We start from the raw sequence: 12,050 nt of genomic DNA on the forward strand, positions 1-12,050 counted from the left end.
ACTGAGACGCATTTTTAACTTGAGTTTTTTGGTGTAATTAAGACGATTTTGTTTTCACTAGGAACGGTTTGTGGAGGTCAGAAAATTGATAACCAGAGTCTTCACTATTTTAGTACCCACATAAGTTTCTGAAGCTGTATAAAACCACCAAATAATAAGTAGAATAAATGTAAAAACGCGTACATGGTACTGAAGAGGTTAACCTAACCTAAACTAACATGTGTGTGTTATCTGTCCTTCTGGTGTGTTCGAAGCAGTGCCATACGTTTACACGAAAGTTGGGTGTAAGACAATAGAAATGCTTAGTATACAGTTTCCTTCCCCAAGCATTGTCGTCTGGAAGTTCACCAGTGCTTTCCGTGTCATAGATAGAATGGTGATCAATAAATGGACCACAATGAACTATATTAAGACTTCCGCAACTGCTGGCACCGTCTTTGGAAACTCTCTGACAACTTACCTCGAATCTGGTGGGAATTATTGACGTTTACAAGAGTGCTTTCGTGACTTTAATGAAAGTTTAGCAAGAATTCGACTTAATCAACATGGAATAGTACTGGCAAAGACCTTATAATCATCTTTAGCTATTAAAAACAATTACGAAGGCACAAAGAGGTAGTAACGTGCAGCTCAACTGGCCCCTTGCTGTCTCTTAGTTTTCATACGTTCTCATGAGGTAAAATTAATATAGCTCATAACATTGTGACTCCTTTCATCACCTCGGCTAAGCTTATGTGATAAACCTTGAGATTACTGAGGAGCATAAGCTTAGGTGGAGAGAGCGAGGGATAAGAGAGAATGTGTGGAGAAAGAAAAATAGGAATAGTTGGAGGAATAAACTCATGAAGGATTACACGAGGCACAGAGCAGGATAAGCCAGTGTCAAGGAAGGAGGATGTAACACAGGTAAGCAGGAAAAAAGAAGAGAATAAAAAATGACAGAATACATGTTGAAAAGACTGAAAGAGAAAGAAAACGAGGGATGAGGATTAAGCCAAGGACAGAGGAGAGATGGCTAACGTGAAAGGAGGACGGTACAATGCAAACAGATAAGAGTGTAAAGAAGGATGCTCTTACATTCTACGTGGGAAGTGATTAGACAGATGATGGAGGGGAGGGTGGGGGAACTGCATGAATAAGTCAGTGCAGAGAGAGAGAGAGAGAGAGAGAGAGATTATTGGTTTCTTATTTGTGTTCCTGTTGTTGTTGTTGTTGTTGTTGTTATAATTACTATCATCATTTTCTTCTTTTTCCCTCTTCTTCTTCTTCTTCTTCTTATTATTATTATTATTATTATTATTATTATTATTATTATGATTATTATTGTTGTTATTATTAATATTATTATCGTTATCATTATTACTATTATTATTATTATTATTATTATTATTGTTGTTGTTGTTGTTGTTTTTGTTGTTGTTGTTGTTGTTGTTGTTACTACTACTACTACTACTACTACTACTACTACTACTACTACTACTACTACTACTATTACTACTACTACTACTACTACTACTACTACTCTAATAATAATAATAATAATAATGATAATAGTAATAATAATAATGATAATAATAGTAATAATGTAGAAGAGAGTGTTGAAAAGCTACAAACGCCATATTGCCTTCCTATAATAAAAGTAATATATTAATACTAAAAACTGCAAAAAAAAATGAAAAAAAATATTAATGAAACAAAAGCAAGACGTAATGCGGAAACACAATTAAAGTGTCTTGTGTTTTGGTCGGCAGAGAGAGAGAGAGAGAGAGAGAGAGAGAGAGAATACAAATGGAATGCAGGCTAAGGAAAACATGTCAAGTAAAGGTGATATGACGCTCTGTGACTGTCTAGCTGGAGCTGACCACTGTTGGGGAGGTGGGGAGGGTGAAGGTGTGACGGCTTGCATGGAGTCCCGTGTTTTGAAATGCTTTGTCCCCCCTCAACACCTGTTTTGAAGGGCCACACAGGTGATTAGTCAGGTTATTATGGCTTGCTTTGTTCCACTAATGATGTGTGCCTCTTGTCAAACTATCATTATCTGAAAGCTCTATACCCGCAGTCATTCCCATCAGAGTGAAAGTATACCGCTAGTGATAAGATTTGAAGTGTTTAAGACCTTCACTCCTGGGAGGCATTTTACTATTTTTGTTTATGATTAGACGATTTTATTTACACTAGGAAGGTCAGTGAAGGTCAGAAGATTAATGATCAGAGGAGTCAACACTTTTAATCTCCACATAAGTTTCTGAAGCTGTATAAAAATGCCAAATAGTAACCAGAATGAATATGAAAACGTATTAAGATTGCGGCTCCAGAGAGGACAACACCACGACACAGGAGCTTACTACCATAATGTCAATGCTTGGCTGTAGCAGCAGGTGATGATAATAACATCCATGGAAAAACAAGCAGGTAAATGTAGAATAGTTATTGTGTTCACTCGTGTTTGAAAATTGACCAGTCATGCTGTAATAGAAATCAATTGACGGGGCAGATAATTGAATCCACATTAGCAATACCTAATTACTTGTACGTAACATATAGCCAATGACTGCAGCACTAAAGGTGAAGAGCTCAATCGCTACTTCTCCTTATATTAATAGTAAATAAACAAGAGTAGCTAGACAGGCTTGTATTCTCAAATTTTTCTGTTTCTCCTCCACTATTTCAAAAGGCTTTTTTAAATTTACACGAGTTTTTTAAGATGTTTTTATGGTTCTACAGGCAGAGTGACAAGATTTATTACATTATTAACTGGAGAAACACTCTTGATAACCCCGCTAATCATCTCTGTGGCCTTGGAAAATAGTCGTGGTGAGAAAAAATCCTGTCCACGGTCCGAGTGTAGGTTGGGCTTCCTCACTCGGGGCAATGGTTTCCTAGCGGGTGGGCTTTCAGATAGGAGGTACCCCAAAATGTATCCCCTTTAGCCCAGAAATTCCTGTGAAAAATCCACTTGGTATAATAAAAAAAAAAAAATGTGGTGTTTGTAGTCGTTTGGCAGAAATGTGCGTTATTAATGGTATAAAAAAAAAAAAAAAAGCAAAGCGTTTCAGAATACGGTCCTTACATACAAAGACAGTGGCTTGAGCTCCGAGTGTGAAGAGTGATGAGCGACAAGCAAAGCGAAGCGTACCTCCCTGTAAAGGAAATGAGCAGCGGAAGTTGTTGGGAAATGAATGTCTAATTTCTCATTCATTTATTCACTTGTTTTTCTATTTATTATTCATTTAGCTATTTATTATTTTCTGGTTCGACTACCGCCCAGCTCTTAGCTCTCACGGAATTATCATTTTCTTATTCTCTTACTGTTGCGGTAAGTCTAAAATCAGCAAGTCAGGCAACCATTTGACAAGCCAATGAAATAAAGAGAGACAGATGGACGACTGACATTGACTAATTAAGAGAGAGAGAGAGAGAGAGAGAGAGAGAGAGAGAGAGAGAATACAAAGGAAATAGAAATAAGTAACCGAGAGACAACTACAAACTGATGAAAACTTGTATCAACATAATTTTGGACGTATAACAGTACCGAGAACTTTGTATTCAAACTAAGGAGAATGAAACCCACACTCTCTTAGCGTCCTGGCGGGTTTGGAGGCTGCTGAGAGGTGGCAGACCGGCACTTTTGTATGATGCAGAGACATGGTCATTGGGGAAGAAGGAGGAGGATATTCTGCAGAGAACGGAGATGAGGATGGTGAGATGGATAGCTCTGGTGTCTCACTGTTGGAAAAAAGAGAAAGTGAAGATATAAGAATGTGTGGAGTGTGTAACGTAAAAGAGAAGGCAAGAGAGGCAAGGTTGAGATATTTTGGACATGTGAAGAGGAGAGATAAGAACCAGTGAAGAAGGCAATACCGGAGAAGGAGTGTGGGTTGGTGGAAAATAAAATGGAAAGATGTGCTGAAGCGAAACATGAATAAACTTTTAGACTGCAAGAAGACGACGCAATGAATAGAAACAGATGGAAAAGTTAACTGGAGCGTCTGGCCTTACTACACAGTGGGAAAAAGGTCGTATGAAGAAGAGAGGTGGCAGGTGAGCGGCTGAAAGTGACTGAACAGGTTACATTCAGCAGTGAAGGAAATGACTATGCAATTAACTCACCTTATAGTAACACTTGCATGTGGTCCGGATGGTGTGTGTGTGTGTGTGTGTGTGTGTGTGTGTGTGTGTGTGTGTGTCCTTGCCTTTTGTTATCTTTCTTCATTTGTGTGTCCTTGTCTTTTGTTCTTATCTTTATTTGTGTGTGTGTGTGTGTGTGTGTGTGTGTGTGTGTGTGTGTGTGTGTGTGTGTGTGTGTGTGTTTGTATACTCATTTATTCATTTATTTATTCTTATGTTTTTGTTCATGTATGTCCTTATCTTATATATCCTTACTTCATTTATTTATTTATTTATTTATTTATTTAGTGTGTGTGTGTGTGTGTGTGTGTGTGTGTGTGTGTGTGTGTGTGTGTGTGTGTGCCTTTGTTTGTTTTATTCGAATACACACCTTGCTGCTGTCACATCTTTATGACTGGAACACATAAGTTTTCCTACGATGTGTGTGTGTGTAATTCACTGTTTGATCTGCTGCAGTCTCTGACGAGACAGCCAAACGTTACCCTACGGAACGAGCTCAGAGCTCATTATTTCCGATCTTTGGATAGGCCTGAGACCAGGCACACACCACACACCGGGACAACAAGGTCACTGCTAGGTGAACAGGGGCTACACGTGAAAGGAGACACACCCAAATATCTCCACCCGGCCGGGGAATCGAACCCCGGTCCTCTGGCTTGTGAAGCCACCGCTCTAACCACTGAGCTACCGGGCCGTGTGTGTGTGTGTGTGTGTGTGTGTGTGTGTGTGTGTGTGTGTGTGTGTGTGTGTGTGTGGCCGTACTGGGTATGGGGCTGTGGGTGGACAGGAAAGGCTGATTCACCGCGGCACTTAGGGAATGAGTCTCACTTTATTGCATCATTATTCCTCTGTTACCGGGAGTATTGCTCTTCAGGTTGTCCCATGATCGTCCCTTGGTGTGGAACGTGAACGGTGGTAGTAGTAGTAGTAGTAGTAGTAGTTGTTGTTGTAGTAGTAATAGTAGTAGTAGTAGTAGTAGTAGTAGTAGTAGTTGTTGTTGTTGTAGTAGTAGTAATAGTAGTAGTAGTAGTAGTAGTAGTAGTAGTAGTAGTAGTAGTAGTAGTAGTAGTAGTAGTAGTAGTAGGGAGTAGAGAGAGAGAGAGAGAGAGAGAGAGAGAAAGGCTGACATTACCTCAGGAATGAAAGGATGCTTCAAAAATGCAAATTCGGAACAGTTGACATGATTAAGTATACTTTAGTGAAGACATATTGCTGTTGTGTTTCATGTTTTCTGCTCCTTGGTCTCCTCCTCCTCCTCCTCCTCCTCCTCCTCCTCCTTCCTTGTCTACTAAGAATTTGATGCGCTTTTATTTTTCTATATATCGGAGTAACACACATTTATATTTGAGTAACGTTAGAGGAATATACACAGCAGAAAATACAGCTGTTGATACTGAAAACCTTAGAATTCTTGATCAATCCTCTAGCTGCTCTTAGATATTGCATTCTGAACTTGCACCAGACCATTTTATGAAGAGTGAAGAGAAGCCGGAACAGAGGAGGAGGTTAACAGGGGAGAGGTAATAAAGTTTGTGTATATCCTCCATTACGATGTGTGTGTCACTGTATAGAATTTTTCAGGCTTAGAAGTGTTGCCAAAGTAGTTCTGTGCTATGAATAATCAACACTAAGTACAGTATATTAATTACGGGATCAGTTAGCGGTATTACTTTTACTTTCTTTTAAAGCCACAATTGAGTTAATTTGAGGATGTCTCCATTCTTTCGTCACTCGTATTATTATCAAAGTGGCGTCATATCCTAATGAGCTGCATGGAATATGGTGACATTTATCTATTCTCATGAGTGTTTTCGTGATTATTTTTTTTTTTTTTTTTTTTTTTTATGGAAGAGGGAAGACCGGCCAAGAAAAAAAAGGTCCACTGAGGTGCCAGTTCCCACACAGATTGAGTAGAAAGTAATGACAAGGGGACTCTAAAGAATAGAAAAGTAGTCATCTTTTTTATCTCTTTTTTTCGATTTTAAATGTTCGTGAAGAGTTCATGTGTAATTAGATGCATGCAGTTTTGTGTGAAGAAAGAGAGTTGTGTAGAGAGCAGGCTGTGACTGTGATACTTTATTAAGGAATCTACATTATCAAAGAGGAATGAATGCACTCATGGGACCACAACGAAACACCTCTGTGGCCTTTGAAAACAATCCTTGTGAGTCCATTGAGTGTTATAGTGCATACCTTTCCCTTCGTGGCGCCAGTGTGACCCGCCGTGAAAGCAGGCGTGTAATCTGTGACGCATATTAATTAAGCAGCCTGGAGGAGGAACTTGTTAGAAAATATAGCACAAATTCAGAAGCTCGTAGAGGTTATTATTTTTTTTTTTTTTATGTAAGAGAGAAAGAAGTTCAACAAAAAGGTCCACTTAGTTAATAGTTTCCAGTCCACGTGCAGGTTTGAGAGAGTTAGCCTAAAGAAAGGGATGTATGTTTTGAAGCCTTCCTACAACAGACAATGGGAGTGGAAGGGAAATAGAAAGGTCACTCGATAATCTGATGCGGCAAACTATCCTCCTCCCCTCCTCTCCCGTGTTATATATTATGAACCCTGTCGCCCCTCGCGTGTTTGTTACCGTGCACGTGTTGAAGGCCGCCAAGGATATTGAGTTCTCTTGCCTGGGTTGAACGAACTTAAGCTATATATACTTAATGAGGAAAACTCCGCAACACACACACACACACACACACAGGGGCTTCGGGTGTTTAGACAGGCTGACAGGCAGGGATTGAGTGATAGTGATGGATTACTCGTATGAGCAAGAAAAAAACATAACTGACAGGAAAATGAGAATAATAAGTGATAACACGAGCAGATATGAAAACACGGCGACACACACACACACATCGAGAGAATGAAAACGTACAACGTACGTACAAAAACACTCATGCACACGGAGTGAGAATGAAACACACACACACACACACACACACACGGAGAGAGAGAGAGAATTATAACCAACACGCTGACAAATTCTCTCTCTCTCTCTCTCTCTCTAATGAGAGGGATAGGTGGGGGAAGGAGGTTATCTGTGTGTGTCTATGTGAGGTGCAGAGTTTCTGACAGGATAGGACGTTACCTGCCACAGAAAGGCGACGGCGGTGACTAATAGAGGCAGTGGGTATTGATTCCTTCTCTTGCCCACCACCGCCTTCCTTAGTGAGCAAAGACACGAACTGCACGAAAAAAATAACTCGTGTGCGGAGAACCTCATGTTTTTCTTGTTCCAGTAATGAATGACAATGTTAGGGGAAGAAAACAATGTTATTGCTTTCAGCGCCTCGCAAGGTATCATTTGTTAGGTAGTCAATATACAAGTGTGTGTGAAGTTTGATAAGTGAATACCGTAGACCCTTCACGCAAGAAAGTAGTATTACATTATCTTAGTGATTCATGACAACGTAAGCAAGATTAACTTTGGATACATATGTGCATATAGCTTACACTTTTGCTTAATTCTTTTTATTACATTTTTTTTTTTTTTTTTTTTTTTTTTTTTTTTTTTTTTTTTTAAACACCCTAGGTACACCCAGGCTGGTACAGCTGTAGTCACTCTGCGCTCACACTGCAGTTGTTGATTTTAACAAGCTGGAATGCCACCACACAGAAAAATGTTTTCATAATTTTTTCAGATTGATTGACATTAATTTTCATCAGTTAATCCTCAGACTCTTTAAATGACAAGCATAAGCTCTAGTTGGACATACAGTATATCCTTAGAATGAGAGCAAATGAAAAGAATGTCCTTTTAATCTTATTCCTCATCCTTCCCTGCATTACAGGTTAGAAAATTCTGTCTTATATAGAACAAGCTATTAACTCAATGAAAGTATGTGGAATGCACTACAGTTCTCACATGTACAGTACAAAGGTACTGTACCTTCACACCTCAATAACCAAAATAGTGGCGGTAGTATGTGTGTTCAGTATTCCTAGCCTATGTACTGCTACTTATATGGTACATATGGATCAGCTTTATTCTGTATTATGTGAAACATTTATTGGCTGCTTACATTGATCTGACATCAGTTGTTAGTATTTTTTTTTTCTTTTCTTTTCTCCAGTGTTTGTCTCAAAGTAATATTGGCAGGTATGTCTGGCACACCAGCCACTGTAGGTTTCTGGAAACTGTTAGTGTCCATTTATACTGTGTTGTATTGGAAAACAGGTAAGTCAAGCAGTTAGCTAAACTTACAAAATATTCATGACAATTGTTTTCCTTCAGAGTAGAAACCACCAACAATGCATATCACTCAGCCTCGTCCCCCTGTGGCCACTGGGTCCACAAAGAAAGGTGTTACTCATGGCCCCACCACCACCACCACCACTGCTACTTCACCTAACATGGACAGCACCCTCAGCTTGGTGAAGCAGCTTGTGACTCACTTTGTGGAGGACTCCTTCAGTCAGTTCCGCCTGAGAGACAGGGACAAAGAGGAAGCCTTCAAAGGGAAGCTGAAGGTGCTTGTCTACTCCATACTGCTCTCCCACAGAAAAGGTATTTCATGTGGATGTGTGCTTTGTCAGAACTACACAATTGTTTTGTTAACTGCCATAGAATTGTTTTATTTCCATTGTATCAAAAAAGACAGAGCAGGCATAGATCCAGCTTGAATACTGCTATACATTTTACTATAATAGAAGGACTTTTGACAGGTGGCTGGAGATATATGGGAAGACAGTTGCCAGAAAGGATAGCAGTACTACAAAGTGTGTAATTCTCTCTCTCTCTCTCTCTCTCTCTCTCTCTCTCTCTCTCTCTCTCTCTCTCTCTCTCTCTCTCTCTCTCTCTCTCTCTCTCTCTCTCTCTCTCTCCAGACCATGCCCGGGAGAGGTCATGTCTGCGCCTGAATGAGCTGGAGGAGGTGATTTGGCACACCCATGTCCTGCGCCAACAGCGACGCTACGATGATGGCAACGCACTGGACAGCTGCCTGCATGTCCTCAGGGAAGGAGGTGAGAGAGAGAGAGAGAGAGAGATTATGCCATTATGTTTTCATTTGTCGTTTTGACTTTTCCTGATTGAAATGTGTATTGGTGATTAAATAGAAAAGAAATTTATGCATATGAGACATGGCATATACACACTATAGTAACAGTAATATTCACAAAAAAAATGACAAGAATTAACCACAATAGAGACATAAATTCATGATTCCACACCCAATAAATATGGTGAAACACAAAATAAAATTAAGCAATGTTCCAGGTCACTTGGAGACTGGGAGTGATGTGAGGACAGTGATGAGGTTCCTAGTGGCTCTGAAAGGTCAGGGTGGGCCAGATGGGGAGATGCAGCAGCCCATCCTGGCAGAGCTCAGGCCCAGGATTGTCCAGGAGAAGGAGGTGGGTGGCACACATAACCTGAATTCCCTCAGAGTGTTATGACAAATAATTGCCTCCCAGTGTTTCCAAAACAGCTATACCACTACTGATTCTCCATCCTGTGTCTCCACCTACACTAATACATACATACAGCTCTTCATCTTACCAGCTAAAATTTATAACCTCTTCCATGAACTTTAGCAACCATAGAATACACTGTCCTTTTCTTTGTACTGTCTATAGGTAGTGTGAATTTATATATGTAATTAAGTCAAACAGCCTTGTTATGATTTAAAGCCTTAATATTGTATATATTTCTTTGATCTAAAAGAAAGGAATTAAACATGTACATATAGTTGTGTCCTGAAATCATTATAGGAATGCAGGTTACTAATCTTGCCTCCCTGCCAGTTCATTGGGTCATTATTCTCTATGTGTTCAACAGAATGCTCCATGTTTCCTCCTCGGGACCTCTACAGTATGGTGACACATTCCTGCAGAGGGCTGAGTGTGGTCGTCCTTACTCCTCTTCCCTTCCTCTCTTTACACTCACCTCCCCATGTCTCTGCCACATGGAAGGGAAGGTACAGCAGGCAAATCCAACCCTTACGATTTAGAGGAAATGATCAGGCTGAGTGAGGCACCTCCAGGCACTGGGGTCAGCCCTATGCTCACTGGGGAAAAGGTCTCACTAGCAAAGGGAAAGTAAGTCTCCCATTTATCCTGTTGGAAAATTTTGTTCAAAACTTCATAGATCTGTGGAGAGAATAAGTTGATAAACAATTCAGTCAAACTAATGAATTATTTAATTATTAGAAGATGCATGATTTAACTTATTACTCTAGAATTGCCATAATACTTAGAGGATGATTATGAGCGAATATCATGAATGTGATAATGAGTGTGAATTCCATTAGGTAGATATCAGTCTGAAACTATATATATATATATATATATATATATATATATATATATATATATATATATATATATATATATATATATATATATATATATATATATATATATATATATATATATATATATCAGTGGACTATTTGATATATGAATATTTAATTAGATGTTTCTTACTTTTTGTAAAAGTATATAAGTTTGAAGACTATTTTTTTGCTTATTAGTACAAGAATGTAACTTAATAAATATATCTACTATTTTCTCTGGCAGAGTGTTGGGAGCACTGTTACAGGAGTCTAAGAAGGAAGTGACTCCTCACATGACTCTCTCCCTTCCTAAGTTGCCAAACAATGCTGAAGGTTACACTCCCTTCAGCCTGTCCTCAGTCACCAACACTACCACTGCTCCCATGGCCATCTCTCCTTCTTGTAACAGTGGTGTAAGTTACTCTCCACCTATTTGTTCCAAGCGAGACTCAGACAACCTAGGGAGGGGACAAAGAACAGGAGGAGTTATGTTGAAGTTGAGTGTATGGGAAGATAGGAATGCTGATGGATTTAACATTTTTCTTTATCTCTTATGGGAAAAATTTGTTTAATGTATTGTACAGCTTGCTTGATATAAGGCCAAGGATCTGGAATGGATAGAAAATTTATACTGAGGTATCACTGTAAATAAATTCTTTAATTCTATGATTTTTTTCAGCATACTTGTTTATTATTACCTACACTTCTTGGTAATTGTCAATATCTTAGATGCTTTTTATTGATTAACATCCTTTTTCCCATCCCAGTGGGGGTTGGATGCGTGATGGTTCTCCTCCATTCTCTTCTATCTTGTGCAACCTCCTCATTCACTCCCAATAGGCTTATATCCTGCTGAATGCATTTCCTCCATGTGTTCTTAGTTCTTTTGTACTGGTCTTCCACCAGTCTCTATAATTTTCACCTCTCTTGCTGTATTATCTTCCCAACCTCTTTGCATGCTGCACTTTCGTTAATATACATGAAAAATTTGTCAGGCTTTGAGATTTACGTTGGCATTCCAGGCAGGAGGTGATGAAGGGTATGCTTCCTCCAACTCTGCTGCCAGTGATTCCCCAGGGGATGAAGAGGACCCCTGGGAAGCTGTGCTGGCCGCCTTCCCTCACCAACCGCCGCACCTGGGCCACCCTTGGGCACATCCCTGAAACCAAAGAGAAACCATTTATATCTGAGGCAGGAGAAAAGACATCACATAAGTAAGATCCTTCTATTGTTTCTTTTATTTCAATTTTTACATTTTTAGTTATTCTTTTATTTAGTTATTTTTAGTTTGTTTTTCTCATGGTTCAACATAAATTATTCAGCCATTTAGAGAAATTTTTATGTACTTATGCTACATCACAGAGTTTCTTCTCTCCATTTTATTCACATATATGTTTTTCCATTCTGATTATTAACATGATCTTTTATATACCTTATATTTTTATATCATTGTAATTTTTTTTATTCATTATACAGTAGCAGCACTGTAGCCAATGAGCTTATATTGAAATTTGCGATTGTAAGATTACTACATATATACATACATATTGCCACCTAGAGAGCTTTAGGAAGAAAGGTTTTAACTTTGGAACTGTTTCTAATTCTGCATAGACTATTTCCAAAGAGAAGTATTTATATTAGCCTGTC

The 12,050-nt window shown here is 39.1% G+C and overlaps 2 protein-coding genes and 1 long non-coding RNA gene across 9 annotated transcripts in view; 2 read left to right on the forward strand and 1 right to left on the reverse strand.

The window, feature by feature from the left end:
* Positions 1-10,042, forward strand: part of LOC123520451 — a 22,962-nt gene extending 12,920 nt beyond the window's left edge. For 2 of the 4 annotated variants that reach the window (XM_045282682.1, XM_045282686.1), the window contains exons 2-5: positions 8,363-8,635; positions 8,956-9,093; positions 9,347-9,483; positions 9,908-10,042. In XM_045282682.1, coding sequence (XP_045138617.1) covers positions 8,380-8,635; positions 8,956-9,093; positions 9,347-9,483; positions 9,908-9,949 — 573 coding nt within the window. In that variant the 5' untranslated portion in view covers positions 8,363-8,379 and the 3' untranslated portion in view covers positions 9,950-10,042. Of the gene's footprint in view, positions 1-7,232; positions 7,255-8,362; positions 8,636-8,955; positions 9,094-9,346; positions 9,484-9,907 lie in introns of those variants that run through there. The other 2 variants (XM_045282684.1, XM_045282683.1) reach the window with 2 other exon arrangements.
* LOC123520452 lies at positions 7,405-8,449 on the reverse strand. Its single transcript, XR_006679256.1, has 2 exons — positions 8,333-8,449; positions 7,405-7,725 (listed from the first exon to the last, which is right to left on the reverse strand). It is a non-coding gene; the product is annotated as an uncharacterized LOC123520452 (long non-coding RNA).
* The window catches only part of LOC123520448 (gamma-tubulin complex component 6-like), a 27,510-nt gene continuing 25,487 nt past the window's right edge, over positions 10,028-12,050 (forward strand). For all 4 annotated transcript variants that reach the window (XM_045282667.1, XM_045282670.1, XM_045282668.1 and 1 more), the window contains exons 1-3: positions 10,028-10,167; positions 10,648-10,816; positions 11,426-11,617. In XM_045282667.1, the coding sequence (XP_045138602.1) occupies positions 10,728-10,816; positions 11,426-11,617 (281 nt within the window). In that variant the 5' untranslated portion in view covers positions 10,028-10,167; positions 10,648-10,727. The remainder of the gene's footprint in view (positions 10,168-10,647; positions 10,817-11,425; positions 11,618-12,050) is intronic.

The sequence above is a fragment of the Portunus trituberculatus genome, chromosome 47, assembly GCF_017591435.1.
Source record: "Portunus trituberculatus isolate SZX2019 chromosome 47, ASM1759143v1, whole genome shotgun sequence".
Classification (NCBI taxonomy): domain Eukaryota; kingdom Metazoa; phylum Arthropoda; class Malacostraca; order Decapoda; family Portunidae; genus Portunus; species Portunus trituberculatus.